Raw genomic sequence first — 20,416 nt, forward strand, 5'->3', positions numbered from 1 at the left:
GAGGCAATTCCCGCAACACTGGCGATTTGCCAACGGAGATACACCAGAGTATATACCTACATGACAGGTTCAGGGTCCATTCGGTCTAGCGCATTATAATTTTGATCTGGTCGAGCCCATCTCAGGCCACTCACACAGCATCCATCGCACACGGGAATGCTGTACTTCGATGGGCCGCGTCAGCCAACGATCGTCTTTGTCTTGGGCTGTTTCCACGGGCGTTTCAAGTTAGTTATCACCCAACAAACAATGTGGAGTAAGCCTCGAGATTGATCATCTATTCACCTCTCTAATTTGTATATACATACACTTTTCGAACATTATACGACAAGACTTGAATCCCTTTACTCCAGATAGATTTCCTCGCGTAGACGCTGTAGATTCCGGAAGATTCCACCCGCGGGCCCTTCACTTTCCAGGCGCCGATGACCAGTTGGCGCCTTTGATTTGGCTTGCGATTCCTGTGACGAGTTTATTCTGCCCTGATTCTCCAATGTCCGACGACGGTCCTCGACTATCTTCGCCAGGCTATCCACGAATCGATTCCGCGCCTTCTCCTCTGCCGTCCCCTTCCAGACCACAGTTAGTTCTCGTAGGGCCTCCACGCGTTGTGTAGCAGCTTCGATCCCCTGTTCACCACCGCCATTACTGTCCAGAAGCTCCGTCACTTCGGTGCGCAGCTTCTTCGCGACCTCTTGGCCCTTATCCTCACGACTATTGCTCTCAGGACCGGGGTCGGGAGCTGACACCGAGATAAAGGACGACGCCAGTGACGTCTCCGACGGTGGCAATGACCATTCCATAGCATCTCCGAAGGTCTGAACGACTTCTTCTAATCGGGAGCGGACTTGACTTAAGGTTCGTAACTTCGTGATATACTCCGGATCAGTCATGGAGGGCCGATCATCGCATCCATTCTGCGGTGGTTGTTCCTCAGATTCTGCTCGATCGCCAGCACCATCTCGCTGCTGGTCGTCGGGGACGAACTTCGCAACGTCGTCCCGTAGAGCTTCTGTCAAGGTATCCGACAATCCGATCGCTTCTCCGCGCAGCACCTCGACCTCGTAGGCGAGCCGTCCACCACTTCGGAGGATTTCATCCGTGAGTTGGGTCAGATTGTTCGAGAGCCGAACATTTTGCGCATTGATCTGGGTCAGGATGGATTGGACTTGGGTCGATGTCTCGGTGAGGGAGACGGCCCCAGTACCTCGAGCGGCATTTGACTGCGATGACGCCAGCGTCAGCGGAGGGAGGACATCGTTGAGGAATTCAGCAGGGTCAAAGGAAGGGTCCGTGAAATTGGGTTCGAGCGAGGGTCGTGAGTTGGGAGTCCGAGCACCAGCATGGGCTGGACTAGGGGTGTGGGACGAAGCCATTTAATCGGACAGTAGGGTACTCCTTCTTGGAGGCATTGAGGGGCAAGGTCGCCCGTAGTAAATATTTATAGCATGGGCCGAACAAGGATCGTTCGTCAAGCCAGAAGAACTAGGCGATGGATGGTTGTACTGACTTAACTATGGATTACTGGGAACGAACAAATTGGTGGCTTTGAGGCACCACAAGGCCCACTCACCGCCCCGCGTAATGGTGGCCGACCATATCAGACACGCTATGATATATATGCAGTAGTGTCAAATACTCAATATAAAATTGTAACCTTCAAATTGGTCAAATTACACACCACTGGTTCCTCTAAGACCAGTCGATAACAAGGAAAGTGGGTATCGTCACTCAAATCCAACAAGAAAAAAGACAGACTAGACTAGACGCACATCACCATCATCGGTGCAGTGAGTTAAAACCAGACATTACCATATACTCATCTCAGTACCGAAATCCCCGCTGTAGGCGCAACTCCGGCTATCATGTTCAGATATTTTCAACCACTCGTGCATTCATCGCACGTTGAAATCCATCGTCCACCTGTCCAGACCCATATTGACTAGGTCCTTCGCCGGCATTTTCGGCAGCCGCGAGCTGTTGCTGCACAGTTTGGTTCATCGCAGGCAAGAAGATGACCTTGCTATTTGCGGTCTTGGCCATGGACTGCATGGCCTCGAGATACCGAATTTGCATCGCAGGGGCAGAGGAAAGAATATCGGCAGCCTAAAGGGAGCGTTAGCTTTCATTCCAAGAGCGTACCCAATGAGCCCAATCATACCTGTCGCATCAATTTGGCTGACTCCACTTCGGCGCGAGCAGCAATAACCTTACTTTCGCCGATACGCTTGGACTGCGCAGCCATGGATAGCGAGTCTTGCAGGTCATCGCTGAAGATGATGTCCTTGATAAGCATGGACTCGACCAGGACACCCCAGCCAGCTGCCACATCCTCAATAATCTCGGACGTCGACTGCGCAATCTCCTCACGTCGTTCGATCACATCCTGCAGAACCCTGGCGCCAATGACATGGCGTAGAGTTGTCTGAGTGCGCTCTATAAGCGCCTGACGTACATTGGAGATACCGAAAGCAGCCTTGTGGGGAGAGACGATTTGGTAGTAGATCACCGAGGTCAGGTTCAAGGTAACATTATCCTTGGTCATGCAGACCTGACGAGGGACCTCAACGATCTGAATCTTGACATCCACGGCGGTAAGATGCTCGCTCAGAGGGTTCACTTTAACCAGACCAGGGTCGACAGAACGCTCAAACCTAAACGAAGCGTCAGTCTAATAGTCTCTTAGGCCGTAGTAAATATGGGCCCACGAACCGTCCGAATTTAGACACCAAACCGACCTCGCCTTGGGCCACTGGTTTGAACGGGTTAGGGCAGCAAATACAGCATGGGATGGCGCCCAAGAATCCGATACACTCTCCGAGGGTGTGGACTGCAAGAATTTGTTAAGGCACTAACGAGGCAAAAGGTTCTACAGATAGGCACTTACTCATCCCCGAATACCACCCGTGGGCATCGGGATTATCACCATCGTGCTGAATCTTTTGCGCATATTTGGGTTGCAAATCGCCCAGACGAGCAGGTTGGACATTGACCAGCCCGGACGCGGACCGATGGTGGGAGCCCGAAGACTGGGCGGGCGCTTTGCCATTTGACTCGGAGCGGGCTTCAACGGACATTTTTGTTGTCGGCAGGGATTGCTAGACACTTTGTATACGGTCGCAGGTGGAGACAAGTTGATGGATTTGACAGTCAAAAAGGTGGGAGAGCAACCGGATATAATCAGATAGATAGAAGATGAAGGTTACAATTGGAATGTAGGCTGTAACTTTGAGAGTGGGATACGTGACGACGATGAGATGCAGAGCGGAGGAAGGCAGGGGTAGTTAAATATCTCGCGCATCCAAGTCAGACTGCCTCAGTTTGCTACATCAGGACTCCGTACTTAGGGATCTGCTCGCTCCTCAACCAGACTGCGCTACAAGGTGTGGGTCTTTCGGGCGACTCCTAGTCCTATGGTGGAGCACCTTCGGCTATGCCTGTCTGGGTTTAGCCCGCCTGAAGCCTCTCTTTTAGGTTTCCAATGCCCCCTTCGCCCAGGCCTGAGTAAGGAGATCCTTTGGTGCTCGTGATCAGGTTCTCCTCACGGCATCGTCATAGGCCATCATCTATTGCTCTGGCCAAGTAACTTGATCCAAGCTATAATACGAGATTGCTCCTTTGGGGAAAACGTCAGCACGTCACGAATGGGGCAACCATGAACACTGGTCTATTTCTCCGAGGGATGACTAGTTGATCATAATATGGTCCAGGGTATACTACTGCTTCTAGCCTTCTAGATGTTTTCTAGCCGTCGAACTTCGGTTAGCCCCAATATGATAGCTGTTGGTTAGTGGTAGTTGGTTCCAGATGCGTACACAGCCTTGTTTGGCCGTCCATTACACTGGAAAGCAGGGCTCTCTGATGGCGGCACGTCGTCTCTCGCCATGTATGGTTTTATTCATACGTCACCACCTTCCATGCCATACCTTCCATCCAAACAAATATCCTGGACTGGTTATATGACATTCAACTGCTAATGCAACCGGGCGCAATGGGGCAGTGCTTCCTTTGCGCAACATCGTCAGAGACTAGCAGAATCTATCCACATTACCTCGGACGTTGGTTCCGAAAATCGAGCCGCACCCAGATTAAGGACGCGTTTACAGGGAATAGCATGGCCTCTCTTCCCACCATTATGTTATTGTACACTTTTCTCTTCCGGTTGATACTGGCACATTTAGGTAATAGGAAGGACAGCAGACAGATGCTACCACTGGCACCCTACTTGGGCGGCACCATAGTGGGTCGTCCACATATTCTACTGAACTTTATCGGTGTTGGCTAGGGAACCTTCCCAGGTATGTGAGGGCCAACTAGGCGCATAATTCCGTAGGAGCCTATATAATATAGTTACGGCGACAAGCCTTGTTCGGAGTCATATATGCTGGCTCAGGCGGTTGTATCTAGTCGGATGAAAAGTATATCGCAAAAATATATACCCAAAATCGGCAACCCTACTAAGGTAAAACAGCAACGAGCGAAGTTTTATTCTGTTAGCAGACATGATGGAAAAAGAAGTTGGAGCCCCCATAAAGTTGTATTTTTATTTGTAGCATTCCAGAGTGATCAGTTAAAGCCATCGTGGGTTGGTGATTATATTAGGTTCCAGATTTCTTATATTATCAATTAATAATATAATCAAAGATTATTCAACAGGAGCATCATTGGTCTAGTGGTAGAATTCATCGTTGCCATCGATGAGGCCCGTGTTCGATTCACGGATGATGCATTCTTTTTTGGACTTCGCGATTTTCACACCTAGCCTACTCGCTTCTAGGAAGCCCATCGCCGCTCAGCTGTCCACTTACCTCATGTATCTCTATATATCTCTACTAAATAAATATATTTTTTATAAAAACATAACAATTTACAACTCTAAAGTGCGTATAAATAATATGGCCGCAGGTATACAGTCGCAGGACCGACCAGCGTGGCGATTGTGATAGTGGTGGAACATGGCCATGGCTGTGCGTAGATGCGTTGACGTCATTGAAATTTGAAAGTCCGGCAGAATTATGGTCATGTGAGCGGACATTCCTAAAGTAGCATAGGCTTGAGTGTAAATAGTACCTTAAGATGTGAAATAGAAAAGTTCTCTTTATTCCTTTTCATTTTTGGGCCCAAGACTTTCAAATCCCCGTTTCTTTTCATCGTTTCTTTTCACTCTTTTTTATTGATCAACGTTAAACAAATTGTAGATATGACTGACTCCGAATAGAAACAGTCCCATTCTTGTTGACGAACCCCCTACCAACTTCAACTCAGTAAAATATGTGAATGATATAGGATTCTAACTGTTCCTAATATCCTCGCATTTAAACAGGAGTGTGTAACACTAACCTAGTTTCCTATTTATAAACTGTAGTACAGCCTGCCCGCTTGGACAGGGATCAAACTAGCAACACCAGGTTCAGGTTACCCTCTCCCATAGTTAAAACATGACCTGAGTACCTACACTAGGTAGCTCGGGCTCCCAGCATTGTATGTTGCACCAGGAGTGTGTCGAGGGCTCCCCATCCAAATGATCCCCTTGACATGGGAGCCAAAGGAGCTAGAAATGTGAGCTGCAGTGTTGAGTATGGGGTTGCCTCCGTCACAAATTGCGTCATGGATGGTTTGTGCACCCTGGGTTCAGACCAATAAGCCTCTGTATTTCGCATGTAGCAAAAGAAGGGAAGTGACATGAACACTACCTGTGAATAACCAACCAGTTCTACTTTCGTGTTTGGGCAGCGATTTACGAGACTGGTGACTTGGTTGGTAACGGCCGCACGCTCTGCTGGACAGAGTAGCCGTACGAATCCCCTCCAATGGACGGATAGTTGATCGCCTTGGATGTGGTACCTGGATGTGCATTGAGCATCAGTTTCACAATGCTTCCTGCGGTACCAAAACCAGGGGGGCAGTTGTTTCATCCGCGCCAAATACATGGATGCTGGGCCTATTATTCTGTCGTGGCTGTAGATTATCAGGGACAGCTAAGGCGGTACCTACCAGCAAGAACCTGGACAGCTTGGAGAGCATTGTGGGGGGTTAAGTATTCCACCAGACTCGCTTTGTTGAGACATAGGTTTATGAGCTTCCTACCTAGAAGACGCCTTCTTACCTTGAATTTATACCATCAGGTCTGACTTCCGGGCCACGGGTGTAGCATGCGCTTATCGGACGACGCCTCTTCAGCAGTCTGGGCTTAATAAAATGTCTGTTTTCTGCATGAACAACACCCCACTGTATTCATGTTCCTAGGATACTGATCTAATATATTGAAGTGATCTTTAAGGGTTGGTGAATAAATCGCCTTAGGAGGCAACAGTTGCAGGCTGAACGCGGACCCCACTTGCCCTACTCATCAACTCGACTTCCCTTGGCCAGAATCCACAGAGGTGTGCATGTTACAGTCAGGAAAGCATAGATCTATCCCGTGATGGTCCCAGTTTAGCCCGATGGAACAAGGCTGTCTAAGTTTCAAACATCCCGAAACAAGAAGCTCCAGTCTAGGCTTGATCAATTTAGGCTATACAGGGAGCCGATAGCCCCTATCGGGAGTGATACTGTTAGCCCCGACTTGATATAGGCTACTAGGGATAATTTCGGCTAAGTTAGCAAGGGTTTGATGTTTGACTTTGTGAATCAAGGAAGAGCGATCCATACCCCCCATTTGGCTTTCGCAAAGTATGGAGAAGCAAAATCGATTGACCTGACAGAGAAGATGGAGACCCAGTGTTTTGGCTGAATTCATTTGCAGGCGATAGACAGGGGCATTTTATGGCCTCAAATGGAACAAGGCAACTGTTGACGATCGATCTTAGTTATTGTCAAAACAAACGTAGGGATTATGCACTGCATTATCTCAAAGAGTATGATATAGGCTATTAAATTGGGTTTCATGATATTGGTATGATGCATTCATTATATTATAGTTCTTGTGACAGTAGATCGGCAACATAGAAGATGGCCCCTTCGGATTTTGACAATTCATCTACCACGGTAGAGGCAATGGTGTGGGCAAATCCTCCCCTAATACCGGTTCAGCAGTTCCAATATCCCTGTCAAATGTTAGATACAATATAGAATTCCCCATCTAAAGAGATGAAACATACCTAGGGCCACGCGGTGCCCAGTATTCGCCTGTCATACTGAGATCAAAATCCTCAATAAATGAAGCAAGTGACTCTGCTGCCTCATCGGGGGTAACAGCTATGGCAATTAGACTGTGTCTATCAACGGTCGACAGTAAAAATACTTACCTCCACCATCATCCCAATATTTATCAAATCCCACACTTCTCGTCATCTCCGTGCGCATGAAGCCCGGATGCACCAGACCAACCGCGATGCGCTTCTCCTTCAGATCCAGACTCAGCAGCTTCCCCACCATATTGAGAGCAGCCTTGCTGGCATGGTGGCCGTAGTTCCCACCACCTTCTTTCTCATGACGTAGCGTGATGCTTCCACACTCGCTGCTGACCAGGATCACCTTGCTGCCTTTGTCTAAGAAGCCTGCCTTAACGAGCTGCTGGACCACGAAAACGGGCCCGATAGCAGATGTGGTGTACATTTTCACTTGTTTCTCCCAGTCAGGGGCATCAAAAGTCTCGAAGCCGAAGTACCCTGCGGAGACGATGGCAGTGTCGATTTTCGACGAGTGGGGTAATTGCGTGACAAGTTTCTCGCCAACATCGGGCTGGGAAACATCGATGTTAGGGATCCAGGAGACACGGGTTTGAGCACTGGATTCGGTGCTTGATCGTGTGGTTGCGAAGACCTGTTTTGTGGTTTCCTTGGAAGCGTACAGGTTCCTGAGGGAGGCTCCTAGCCCGCGAGTCGCGCCAACGATAAGAATGTTGCTCATTTTGTGCTGGGAGTCTCGGGGATATAAACGAACTTTAGATGAATGGTATGTGCATAAACTAGTAGACTTTGGATTTATGACCCTTAAGTTGTGTGTGTAGTTGAAAGATCATATCGCTCAAACTCGTAAGGTGAACACTTGGCGCAACCCTGGTACCCAATGACGTAACTGGAGCAAACAACCCACTGTTACTTGGGAACTTGAAATTGAAAATGATACTGTTTTACAATGACTATATTGAGATAATCCCTGAGTTTCAATCATAGATAACTTTGCATCTACTTTAAACGTTGCCCTATACATGATATAATCCCACACTGGTGCCCCGCTTCTTCCTATCGCGAGGGGTTTCGGGAATTCTTCTGTTATCATCTGTTCTACTTGCGCCTAGTAAACCATGTTAGCTGTCAACTGAAAAAAGACAAGAAAGAAGAAGAAGAGTATTTAGTTGCTCTAGGACTAGTATCACGTACTGACACTGCAGGTCACAATCGTATAGGCGTGTTGGCCAGAAAGGGAGATCACTAGTCTTCAATGGTTTGGCTCGAACTGTACCCCGTAGCCAATATACTGACAGAGGGACTTCTTGACAGGCGTTGAAGAGCCGACGCAAAACTAACTATATTGTCTTTATAGGAAGCCCGTCTCTGTTTCCTTTCCTTCATCAGTTCTACCTAGAGTATCGTGGCATACTTTGGGCTTTGTTGCGAAGCCTTTCATCCAGTAAACAATTTCCATAGCAGATTTATATTCAAAACAAGAGAACTATACCACGTGCAGATATCTGTGTCACATAAATACAGGATGCGTCATGCAGTGTACTTTGGAAGAGCTCTGGGTTTAACGCCTTGAGCAGTCCACCCACCACTGGATTCCCACATTTTTTGCCATACCATCTGGACCCGGTGATGCCACAACTCGTAGCCATGCTGCTTTTAATAGAATAGCATCGCCTCAATATGATTGTCAATATAAATAGAGAGCAAGCGGTAACTGGTCAATCCCTGCTTAGTCAGGCCCCTCCAAATTGCGGGAGCGGAGAATGCAGGACCAAGGAACATAATGACCAGACAAATTTGCTCATTCTTTCCCCAAGTTGACTGTGAGGCTGGAGCTGGTCTCTTCATGCCTCCCGGAAACTGATAATGAGTTCCATTTCACAACTGCTTCTCAATGTGAAAAAAGCCCGCGCTGTCTTCAACAGCGCTGCCTTCAGTAGAGGGAGGAGGAAATCAGATACTGCAAGGAATAATCAACAATCGTCTAGACACACTGCATTTCCATCTTCAGTGTCGTCAACATCTGTGTACGCTTGTTTTCCCTTGCAAGTCCTGGGGCTTTGATATTAGAGAACCGTGTACCGTTTTCGCTAACAGAGGGACAGTATTCAACATGTCAATTTAGTACCCACTTCCTCTTCCTGGGATCTCCTCCCTGTCGAGCTCCAGATTAAGATATTCGCCCATTGCGGAGTCACCGACCTTTTGGCCTTCAAGCTTGTCTGCCGGGCCTTTTACCAGATTCTGACCTCTCAGGAGCACTTCATCACTCGACAGTACCTCCGCCAACGCCGCCATGGAACCCTTCCATCTCCGATAGATAGCGAAAGAACGTACACTCGACACCCAGAAGATGATGTGGTGCTATTATCGGACCTCTTCCCACCCATAACGAGCGCTAAGGGGGGCCACCTATATACATACAGATACATACATAGTCTCCGACGCCGCCAGAAACTCTGCTCGAAGCTGTGCTATTACCTTGCTGACCGTGTCGTTGATCGCTTTGTACGCAGCGAACCTGGGTTTATGAAGTCGAGGTTCGCTTCGAGGTACGAGCGCAATGACTTTGTGAAACGGGCAACTGCGACTTTTTGGTTCTATCTAACACCGCTTATGTGGGTAGTTCATGATTCGATGTTATCCACTTCCCGTTTTTCTGACAATCTCTATACCATGACAGGTATTACACATTATACTTCCTTGAGACCTACAACCTCGCGAGAAGAGAGCAGACAAATACCCTGCTACGAGATTTCGAAGCCGGCCGGCTACCAGTTCCCATACCTCCCGATGTTCGCAAAACTATGTATCGAGACTTGCAGGTCCAAATAATTCGATCTCCTCCCTTCACAGACTCCGCCACTCTCATCTCCACTCACCATTGCATGCAACTTCTTGTGACATATCTACAACATACCGTTCCACCAGATGAACCCGGACCATCGGATGATAGCTGGATTGGATCGTTACTCACCGTGTCGCCATTCTTGCGAATACTGGAATATTTCTCAGCCGAAATCGGCGATGGCCGAAATCAGCGTAACCAGCGGAAAGAGTTCATGCGTAATTTCCATAATGACATCACATCTAATGAAAAGGATGACATGAACTCGTTGGTTTTTGAGAGCGCCCCCAATGTACATGTGCACGGCTCTACCCAAGACGTCTGGTTTGATGTTGTTAGCGAGGAATTGGTTTTGAGAAGAGCCGTGCCGCATAGGCCCGAGCAAATTGTTGTTTGCGATGGACTACCTGTAATATTTGGATGCCTGCGCTGTCGAGACTTTGCAGGATGGAGAGCGTGATTCTTTTCCGATGATTCGATTGATAAGTACTTTAGCATGCATTGGTCTGCGGATATGAGGCGTTATTCTTGGGATTGTGGCATATGGACCACCTATGTCGGGAGTGTTTCCCTTCCATTTTTATGGCATCTGAGTGATGTACGAATACCACCTGATTCTTGCATCCAGTTTTGTTATATGATAGGTGCATTGAATGAATAAAAGGCCTCGAAAGTATACTCCGTAAGCCTGGCGTGCCCTGATATGCTATGCTATTCTCGGAGCTTTGTTTGCTCTGTTTGCATGCTCATCACGTCTTCAGATAAATCAGGACAAACACCACAGAGGTTGCACATTACACAATACTTCATTTGACTGGATGCATACTCTTTAAACCTAGATATGTGACCTGGAGCCTGCCCGCATAAGATAGCTGTGTTGGAATCTCCCGTGTACTAGGGTCTCAACAATGGCAGAAGCAGGCATCAACCAGTTGCTCAACATTTCTTGGACATTGCACCGTCTCTCCCCCTTGCACCATGAGAAAGAGTATCAGACCCTTCTCGACAACCCTGTCGCTCTAAAAACATACGCGGCTCGACTGCGCGATCAGCTCACCGGGAATGTACTCGCGGGCGTCCAAACGGGCGCGCCCGCCGTCGCCGAGGAATCTCTCTTTAGAACCGGTGCGCTCAAAGACTGCACCTGGGAGACGATCTCAACGCTCGCATTATTAGAACCCGAAGATGTGTCTGGTTCTCATTCTAGCAGCCAATCGGCTGGAATATCTGTGACGCTGGAATACGAAAACATCACTTACAGAGCTGTTTTGCTCGCACCTCCGAATCCATCTCATACCCTGTCTGCTCGGAAAAAATCCACGTATCTCCCATTGCTGCTGACTCGGTTCCCGAGCCCGCTCAGACAGAATTTTATTTCGTTCCTGTCTGACAATTTCGACACTTACTGTTCGAGTCTTCGTCTTCCGTCGCAGTTCATGTGCTCCGCACTGGAAATGTATCTCAATGCCTTGAAGCTAGGAGATGAGGGGAGAGACGCCCAGATTGTGCTAGAGGACATTGTGAAAGAGTTGCAGTTGACTGTGGCGTTTTCTCCTCATGTTGCGCCCGCACTGAGATCTCTGAACATTAACGTCCCACAGTCATCGTTGAAGAGCGTGATGCTCATGTCTAGTGGGCCGTCGGGGACACCTGGACACGGCTCGGTCTTATCGGGCCTTTCTGCCTATGTTGAGAAACATCTAGCAATGGATCTGGATTTGGCTGGATCTTCTTCGTCGTCCAATGTGACAAAACAACATGTGCGTGTTTCAAAGATCGCATGTGGTGGGTTCCTCCTAGCTGGCGAGGGGAGATTGAAGCTAGTTGTTCAGCTAGGGAAACCCGGTTCTGGCGATAGATCAACTGATAATGATGAAGAAGCTCGGAACCAAAGGAGCCGTCTTGCGTTGCGGGCCAATGAAGCCTTGCTTCATCTCGTTCTACGAAGGGCTGCTTCCAGTGAATTAGACGACATATAGTGAAGTTGACCACAAATTATCGAAGGTGTTGATTTGTCTGTAGTCCGGATCTACTCTGCACTTCGAGGATCCATACAACTTTTCTTTGCGTTTAAATGCAATCCTATGGTTGCAACAGACGGAAGATATCAGTGATATTTACTCGGCCGTATTTGTTACATCTATCAACAGTAATTAAAGGTACAACATCCCATACAATTCTTTCGACCCCTTCGAGATAACAGTGATATAATCGTGTCTCAATCATAATCTACGTTTGCCACATGTCGCATATATAAAAGTTGTTTAGCCCCGAAAACAAGAGCGGACACCACGAAGGCTTAGGCAGTTAACGTTTGCTCCGATTCAGCAAGCCTGAGTGCCTCATCAACACGCGAAACGAAATGAGTCATGCCTCCACAACGATCAACTATACCACTTCTCTCAAACATGTGGAAGACGTCGCGATTGGGAAGGCGGCAGAAGAAAACCCTGGCACCCTCATCGGCGTAGCTGTCCACAATTTCGAATAGGACTTGCGTCCCCGAGCCGTCGATACTGGTGACCCCGTGCACGTCAAAAATCATATTCTTGTTATGCTCAGCGGGCCGTATTCGAGGAAGGGAAGGATGCGCTCGATTGGTACCATATAGTTCTAGTCGACGAAGTCGGTTTTTGAGGTCTCCGGTGTTCGCGAAGGTGAGCGGCTCTGGAATCTTGACAATCAGAGCACTTTCGACCAATTCCACTTTCTCAGGGTGAAGTTCAGCGTTTTCGAACCGGTCAGATGTGCCGGATACCTTCCCAAGGATCTGAATTCGAGGTTGGGTGGAGTGACGAATGAGGATCAGTATAGAGAGGCCAAAGCCAAGTGCAATTCCTAATTCTAAAGAATAGAAAATAGTTGAGACGAAAATGAGACCCATCAGCACTAGTTCTGTCCAACCACGCAGACGTATAAAGAAGGCTAAATCATGAGGACACTCCTCAATTAGAGAGAAGGCCACAACAGATATCATGGCAGAAAGTACAGCTTTCTACATGGATTTAGCAATTATACAAACAAAGGTATTGCAACGGAGGGGCATACCGGAAGATAATATAGATACGGCAAAAGCACCATGATGCAAATAAATGTGATGATACTCAGCAGTATGCTGCTCATTGGGGACCGCGCACCGGTCGAAACATTGACTTTGCTTCTCCCGTATCCACCGAATGCTGGTAGCGCCATGAAGCAACCACCGACAACATTTGCCGCACCGAGTGCCACCATCTCTCTGTTGGCGCTGACAGACATCCCCTGTACGCCGGCCTGTCTAGCCGAACCTAGTCCTTTGGCAGCAACCGAGGACTCGAAAAATCCAAGTAGTGCAATGATGAAAGAGGTACTCATTGCGGTTCGCACATGTTTCATATGTCGGACTTGGAACGGCCAGCTAAATGCGAAAACGCCATTGGCAGTGTTCTTTGTTGGACCCAGAATTTCAAGTCCTTGCTTATCCCAACCCAGGTGCCACGTTAGGATAGCCGAAATGATGACCACCATGATACGGTCCGGAAAGTAAACAACGAGGGGATATCGGGGATGCAGCCACTTTTTGAGAGTCCTAAAATCCGCATACGTTAGATAACAATTTTTTCCGAGGGAGAAAGTGGGTACATACCGAAATACCATGATAATAATGAAGCTGCCGAAAGACATAGCAGTCGTAAGGCCATGGAACTCACTGATGTTGCTCATTAAAAACACCAGCTTGTCAACAGTGCTCCCATGGCTCACGCCCGTACCCTTCGCTAGATCTGAGAGTCCCACCTCGGGGATGAGCTGGTCCACAAATATGACACAGCCAATAGCTGTGATGAAACCCCTCAAAAAAGGCCGGCTCAAGACGTTGTCCAGGAACCCTAACCGAGTGAGACCGGCGACCAAGATCATGGAGCCTGCCATGGCCGTAGCCACCCCGACGACCATAGCACTTGCGGCTTCGTCATCTTCTCGGGATAACCCTTGGCTCACACTGGCTTTGACGATAGTACCGGTCAGCAAAGAGCCGGCCGCTTCGGGGCCGACTATCATTAGCGGACTGCTTCCCAATACCGCATATATGAGAGGATTAAAAACGAACGAATAGAGGCCATTGATAGGGGGAGCATGCGCCAGATTTGAAGACAAGGACAATGCCATTGGAATATAGATTGATGCAACAGTCATCGCTGAGATCAAGTCCCCTCGAAGGAAGGACAGACGGTACTGAGTGATCCAATTGAAAAAAGGAACATAGTAGGATATATACCTTGATGGTTATCAGTAAAACTCTGGTGGGAGGGCTCCATTCTCACATACACATATAAAGACGTCCAATTCTTCGTGGGTAAACTCGAAGTCGACGATTCCATCGATGGAATATTCTCTGGGCCTTGAACAGAATCAGAATTTCCGGTAGGACCAGTTTCTTCTGGATGCCCAGGCCTTCCACTATTTCCAATTCCGTTCATTGAGCCCGTATCCCATGCTTGGCCTTCGCCCTGTTCCAGCCGGGGGGAAAATGTGCCGTGGTCACAGAAGCCTCTCAAACCGCACAAAGGTTCTCGGCGGTGGTATGACTCTAGCAGACGAGTTCTCTCTCCAGGTGGGTAACCTGTTGTAGAAGCTCCATGAGCCTGGGTAGTACCAGCATGTTCTGCTGAGCAATTAGGAGCGCTGGTTGGAGGCGGATTGCGAAAGACGTCGAAAATTCGCGCCTGCAAAGAGCGATTTCGCTCGCGATGAAACAAATCGGGATCCGACATGTCGAACCGAGGTCGAGTATAATCCTTTTGACCCAATTACGTACTAATTAAGCACAGTGCAACTCGCGTCATAAATCCCCTTCAAAGATGGGAAGAAGACAGGTGATAAAAAAAAAAGAAAAAGGAGAAGGAAAAAACTTGCTCTGGGAAAGCAACGATGAGGTAATTCTCTAGAAAGACGGAGCCAATCGACTAAGCTCACACCACGTAGGTAGTGCAACAAGCACTATGCCCAGTAACTATTGGTAATTAGCGCTTTTATTGGGATGACGATAGCGTGGTGATTTGTAGCGAATATATTATTACCATCAGGACAATTAGTGCCACATCATCCCACTGCAGCCCAGAGCCTGTAAGAGGAAGAAAAAGAAGACGGAGAAGGAGAAGGACAGATTTGAAAGTATGGATATCTCTCTCTTCGAAGTCAAAAGTCCAGAAAATTGGTTGGTTCCGCCGCGCGATAACGCCTTGTCCTTATCGGGTTCTGCCGGGCGGTGGCACACTGCCGCCACACGTGACGGGGAACAAAGCCCAAAGTGGGTTTTGAGCCGCCACAAAGTGATTTCAATTGTGTTTGATCCCAATACCGCCATTCGCTTGCGCTCGTCCACCTCAGCTCTCCTCACGGAACCCTACCCCGGAGGATCGATAGTCTACAGAGCTTAGTCTCTGAATTCCGCTGTTCTTAGAAAAAAAAGTTCTTTCGCCGCTTCGAATCCTTGCCTGGCAGACGCTGCAACCCCGCCGAAAATGTCCTTAACAAATTGCCGTTTCTACGAGGAGAAGTACCCAGAGGTCGACAGCTATGTCATGGTCAATGTCAAGCAGGTAGGTACCTCCGGACATTATACTTTGCTGGTGCTTGAGAACCTCTTCTGACTGTCACTCTTTCCCCCCCATCCTGCAGATCGCCGAAATGGGCGCATATGTGAAGCTCCTCGAATATGACAACATCGACGGAATGATTCTGCTCTCCGAACTGTCGCGAAGACGTATTCGCAGTATCCAGAAACTTATCCGCATTGGACGCAATGAGGTCGTCATCGTTCTCCGTGTCGACAAGGAAAAAGGTAAGGAATTCCGCTTGAACGTGGTGACACACGGGGACGCAAATTTGCTGACTGGTTGTGGATTCTCCCCTGCAGGTTATATCGATCTTTCCAAGCGTCGAGTGTCCCCGGAAGATGTTATTAAATGCGAGGAGCGGTACAACAAGAGCAAGGCGGTGCATTCCATCATGCGACACGTTGCTGAAGCCACCCAGACCCCTCTGGAGACACTATATCAGACTATCGGATGGCCCCTGAACCGGAAATACGGCCACTCGCACGATGCTTTCAAGATCTCCATCACGTAAGACAGGCGCTAACTAGATTTTACACCGTGTTGGCCGTGGCTAATGTCGCTTAGGAACCCCGATGTGTGGAACGAGGTCGAGTTCCCCAACGAGAACGTGAAGAAGGAGTTGACGCACTATATTAGCAAGAGGCTTACTCCCCATCCCACCAAGGTCCGGGCCGATATTGAGGTTACTTGCTTCGGCTATGACGGAATCGACGCGGTCAAGAGTGCTTTGCGCACTGCCGAGGAAAGCAACACCCCCGAAAGCCAGATCAAGGTCAAGCTGGTCGCTCCTCCGCTGTACGTCCTGACCAGCCAATGCTTGGATAAGGCAATTGGTATCAAGATGCTCGAGGAGGCTATTCAAAAGATTGACAGCAAGATCAAGGAGGCGGGTGGTGGCTGCATCGTCAAGATGGCTCCCAAGGCCGTTACGGAACACGATGACGCTGCGCTCCAGGAGCTCATGGAGAAGCGCGAGCGTGAGAACATGGAAGTCAGCGGTGATGAGAGCATGTCTGAGAGCGACGAAGGCGTTCCCGAGTAAACCATGCGTTTCACTCCTGGCGATACGGCGGACGAAAGGTTAATCCGCGCAGACTGGGGCTGAGCAAGATTGCGAATCAAGACGGAGATTGGTGACCTGAAGTTGGAAGGTTGATGGAGTACAAGACAGGCGGGGTTTAAAAAGGTTGCATAGAAGAGCTTTTCGAATGTGACATGATTTACGAGACGGGAGACGGTTTAATGTGCTCACGGGCGACATCGGGATCAACAGCAATGTCGATGATAACGGGGAAACCCCCTTGTCGGTGAGAATGGTGTAGCCTGTGAAAGGCCAGCGTGCCACACTGCTTACCACGCAGTGGATGTTGGGTTTGGTGGACGGTGCTCCTCGTTTTGATTTCAAATGGAGGGAGGGCAGGTATGCTCTGGATGACGGGAGCTTCGATCCCACGTTCTCATGTATGTATGTATGTATGTATGTATGTATGTATGTACAAACGCTTCTTTGATCTACGAGTCGGCCCTAGTGGATCGTTTCTAGACATTCCTATTGAGATTATTTCTTTCCTCGTTGCTATTTGACCTCCATCAAATTATTTGCAGTGACGGCGGCTGGAAGCGTGGGGCACGGGATCTTCTTGGCGGAGTCGACCCATACAATCGTCCAGCCTGCATGCCATTCATTCCTCTCTTCACCTCGCACCCACCTCCTGCGACCTACCGAAAAAGCGGTTGTTGAACATGGGCTATTGGAAGAGTATTTTCCCGTCTGACAGGGAGCGAACTGGTCGACGTCTTCAAGCCGACCGTCGCCGATGTATGGCTTTGTATATACGTATTTAGAATTGAGGCTGACTGACTGTATTGACAGTGCTTTCTTCGTCCAATGCTGACCGAATTTCGACTGGACATGATGCAAAAGAGGTGACCAAGGTTGCTCTGCGACTCAAATACCAAGTTGAACAAGTCATTTCCTGCGAGCTCGAAGAGAGCACCATTACAGACCCCAACAGTCGCGTAATCACCTCCGAAGTAGTTCAAACTGCCAAGCAAGCGGGAGGCGATGAACTTCAAACTTGTGTCCTGTTTTGTTTACTAGTTTGTCTTCGATGGTTCAAGATTCAAGCTTCCCAGGAGCTCTGGGATTCCGATCTCCACGAACGCCGAGCACTGACATGTGAGGTGATCGCAAAGCGCATGTATGACGGTTACCCTATTCCACGTCGCTTTCTCGCTTACTGTTTGCTTTAATACAGTATCGAAGCCGAAGAAAACCAGGATGCCCAGCTCATGGCTACCTTGTTGAAGCGGTATTCTGTCTTTATCGATGGCGAAGAAACCATGCCAGCTAACGTCATCGAGCGGGCTATTGATCTTCACGCTTTACGGGTCATCGGCTCGTCTGGATACCAAAAATGCATTCGGTATCTTTGGAACGGTTGGTTCTGTCAACAGGAAGGCAATCCGACTAATTTCGTCCCTTATCACGACAAGGATAATATCAATTTTGCGGCCCATTTCCATCCTGATAGAATCAGGACTCCGTTGTATCAGAACGCCTGCCAAATACTCTTCTCTCTTGTATATCTACTTCTGTATACTCAGGTCATCAATACGGTCAATCCATCCGGGGACGTAGATGTCGTAGAGGGAATCCTCTACGTCATGACTCTTGCGTTTATATGTGATGAATTAACCAAGCTGTGGAAGATAGGAAGGTACTATTTCGATTTTTGGAACGCGTTCAACTCCACCCTCTATACAATCCTTGCTGTATCCTTTTTTCTACGAGTTGCCGCCTTGACACACTCATCTTCTGTCGACGACGAGCAGAGACGGTGGCTCAACGAGTTGAGTTACAACTTTCTGGCCTTTGCAGGCCCCATGTTCTGGATGCGCATGGTATTGTATCTCGACTCCTTTCGATTCTTTGGCGCAATGCTTGTAGTGCTGAGGGTCATGATGAAAGAAAGCCTGATATTTTTCGCTCTCCTATTCGTCGTCCTCGTGGGATTCTTCCAGGCGTTTATTGGAATGGCTCAGGTTGATACGGACCAACCTGTCACGAAAACCATTGTACAGGGCATGGCAAATAGCATTATGCAGAGTCCCGAATTTGGTGCCTTTGAAGACTTTGCATACCCATTTGGCATTATTCTTTACTATTTGTTCAACTTCATCGTCATGACCGGTAACATAGCCTAGCTCCCCTTGGCTTCACCTGATATTTATTACCTACTGACCACTGCTAGTTCTCCTGAACATCTTGATTGCTCTATATAACAGCGCGTACGAGGATATTTCCGGGAATGCTATTGACGAATACATGGCAATATTTGCCCAGAAGACTATGCAGTACATCCGCGCACCCGATGAAAATGTCTTTATACCCCGTACGTCAAGCAGGATCCCCGTTTACACCATGCCATTAACTAATGCAATAACTCCAGCGTTCAACCTTCTTGAGATCATCTTTTTGATCTTACCTTTCGAGTGGTGGCTACCACGACAGCACTACGCGAAACTGAATGAGTTTGTCATGGGCATACTCTACTCACCACTCCTCCTCGTCACTGCATTCCTGGAGGTGCGAGAAGCGCGTCGTATTCGGTGGAATCGCCGTCGCGGCGAAGACGATGACGACGACGTGCAGGAGTGGGAACATGCAGCCGAGGAGGTCGGTTTCGAAGTCGACGATGTCTGGGACCAGGCTGTGCAGAACACCGCGCCAGTCGTGACTAAAGATCCTTGCAGTTTGGAAATCATTCATCTGCGAGAGCAGATTCGAGAGCTAACAGAGTCAGTGAGATTCTTGTCTGAGAAGTCCACGAACGGTACATTTTGTGAGGAGACACGCTCTACCATCGTGGAGCGTGAGTAGGCTGGCCAATGGATATACTACGGTTGGAGAATTACCATATATAAGTGTCTCTATCAAATAATATGGCGTGATGGAAAATGTGTTTTGTCTTGTCTTTATCCTTTGTTGTCTGTTTTATCTTTATACATATGTGCTTATGATGGTTAGTTACTATATCATATGGACGTCTGACATAAATTGACAGCTATTTCTCAGTAGCGGTGTTTCAGTCAAAAAAGCATTTTGTATAACTAACCTCTGTAAAGTACACTGAATTATGAATTAATGTGATTATATGCTCTTCGTACATAGAGTCTTATTTTCCGACCCAAAATCTGATACAAGATTGCTCTTGGTTGAAATTGTCCAACAAGATTGATTATTTATTGATGGAGTAGGTAGGTACTACTACTGTATTGTATATACATACATATACAACATACATATACCACTTACTACTTACTAACTAACTACTGAGAGATAAAAAGACGAAAAGAGAGAGGAGAAATAGTAAAAAAGAAAGCCCAACGCGGGGCTCGAACCCGCAGCCTTGAGATTAAGAGTCTCACGCTCTACCGATTGAGCTAGCCGGGCTAGCTGATATTTAGCCTTGAAAAAGAAATGTCACTTTAAGCATATACTTCAGACGCCTCCATCAATCCTCCCTGCGAATTGGAACATTAATCTGGGTGTTGCAAGTCCAGTCTCTTTTCCCCACTGTTCTTATGAATGAACATATTCCTTGTCTTGATATGGATCTCCAGTATAAATTCATAACTTCATATGAAGCCTAGGTGAATACATGGTCTCACTCTTGCCTTGTCCTCTTTTCAACAATTAAAGAATAGCCCAGCCTGCGATTCCTTCCTTTCCGTTTTCCACTCCAGCTTGATAAAGCAGTCGCTCAGTAGTCCTCCTTAACATTATCATTCTCTGTCCTGACCGCTTTATGATGCGCTTCTCTCCATGTATTAACCGA

General features: G+C 48.0%; 8 protein-coding genes and 2 non-coding genes across 10 annotated transcripts; 5 read left to right on the top strand and 5 right to left on the bottom strand.

The window, feature by feature from the left end:
• Positions 1-344: 344 nt before the first annotated feature.
• ATNIH1004_007877 (uncharacterized protein) lies at positions 345-1,376 on the bottom strand (the record flags this gene model as incomplete). The annotated part of the gene is made up of 1 exon (XM_033572493.1): positions 345-1,376. One exon carries the CDS (start codon positions 1,374-1,376, stop codon positions 345-347), a length of 1,032 nt encoding a protein of 343 aa, XP_033425808.1.
• Positions 1,377-1,869: 493 nt separating this feature from the next.
• Positions 1,870-3,077, bottom strand: ATNIH1004_007878 (slipin family protein; the record flags this gene model as incomplete). Its single annotated transcript, XM_033572494.1, has 4 exons — positions 1,870-2,106; positions 2,162-2,654; positions 2,713-2,830; positions 2,888-3,077. The coding sequence occupies 4 exons, from the start codon at positions 3,075-3,077 to the stop codon at positions 1,870-1,872; spliced, it is 1,038 nt and encodes a 345-aa protein (XP_033425809.1).
• Positions 3,078-4,658: 1,581 nt separating this feature from the next.
• On the top strand, positions 4,659-4,729 carry ATNIH1004_007879. The gene has a single exon. It is a non-coding gene; the product is annotated as a tRNA-Gly (tRNA).
• Positions 4,730-6,979: 2,250 nt separating this feature from the next.
• Positions 6,980-7,851, bottom strand: ATNIH1004_007880 (oxidoreductase, short chain dehydrogenase/reductase family superfamily; the record flags this gene model as incomplete). Its single annotated transcript, XM_033572495.1, has 3 exons — positions 6,980-7,046; positions 7,101-7,197; positions 7,248-7,851. 3 exons carry the CDS (start codon positions 7,849-7,851, stop codon positions 6,980-6,982), a joined length of 768 nt encoding a protein of 255 aa, XP_033425810.1.
• A 1,145-nt stretch (positions 7,852-8,996) lies between these two features.
• On the top strand, positions 8,997-10,438 carry ATNIH1004_007881 (F-box protein; the record flags this gene model as incomplete). Its single annotated transcript, XM_033572496.1, has 3 exons — positions 8,997-9,157; positions 9,236-9,748; positions 9,814-10,438. 3 exons carry the CDS (start codon positions 8,997-8,999, stop codon positions 10,436-10,438), a joined length of 1,299 nt encoding a protein of 432 aa, XP_033425811.1.
• Positions 10,439-10,886: 448 nt separating this feature from the next.
• ATNIH1004_007882 (uncharacterized protein) lies at positions 10,887-11,957 on the top strand (the record flags this gene model as incomplete). Its single annotated transcript, XM_033572497.1, has 1 exon — positions 10,887-11,957. The coding sequence occupies one exon, from the start codon at positions 10,887-10,889 to the stop codon at positions 11,955-11,957; it is 1,071 nt and encodes a 356-aa protein (XP_033425812.1).
• A 320-nt stretch (positions 11,958-12,277) lies between these two features.
• ATNIH1004_007883 (SulP family inorganic anion transporter) lies at positions 12,278-14,729 on the bottom strand (the record flags this gene model as incomplete). Its single annotated transcript, XM_033572498.1, has 4 exons — positions 12,278-12,973; positions 13,027-13,546; positions 13,604-14,233; positions 14,284-14,729. 4 exons carry the CDS (start codon positions 14,727-14,729, stop codon positions 12,278-12,280), a joined length of 2,292 nt encoding a protein of 763 aa, XP_033425813.1.
• Positions 14,730-15,479: 750 nt separating this feature from the next.
• Positions 15,480-16,617, top strand: ATNIH1004_007884 (translation initiation factor eIF2 subunit alpha; the record flags this gene model as incomplete). The annotated part of the gene is made up of 4 exons (XM_033572499.1): positions 15,480-15,557; positions 15,637-15,799; positions 15,875-16,082; positions 16,140-16,617. The coding sequence occupies 4 exons, from the start codon at positions 15,480-15,482 to the stop codon at positions 16,615-16,617; spliced, it is 927 nt and encodes a 308-aa protein (XP_033425814.1).
• Positions 16,618-17,318: 701 nt separating this feature from the next.
• yvc1 (putative potassium ion channel Yvc1) lies at positions 17,319-19,458 on the top strand (the record flags this gene model as incomplete). Its single annotated transcript, XM_033572500.1, has 6 exons — positions 17,319-17,394; positions 17,449-17,776; positions 17,834-18,015; positions 18,292-18,745; positions 18,864-18,970; positions 19,028-19,458. 6 exons carry the CDS (start codon positions 17,319-17,321, stop codon positions 19,456-19,458), a joined length of 1,578 nt encoding a protein of 525 aa, XP_033425815.1.
• Positions 19,459-19,958: 500 nt separating this feature from the next.
• On the bottom strand, positions 19,959-20,031 carry ATNIH1004_007886. The gene has a single exon. It is a non-coding gene; the product is annotated as a tRNA-Lys (tRNA).
• Between the last annotated feature and the right edge of the window lie 385 nt (positions 20,032-20,416).

Source organism: Aspergillus tanneri (assembly GCF_003426965.1).
Source record: "Aspergillus tanneri strain NIH1004 chromosome Unknown AapTan_7_pilon_pilon_pilon, whole genome shotgun sequence".
Classification (NCBI taxonomy): Eukaryota; Fungi; Ascomycota; class Eurotiomycetes; order Eurotiales; family Aspergillaceae; genus Aspergillus; species Aspergillus tanneri.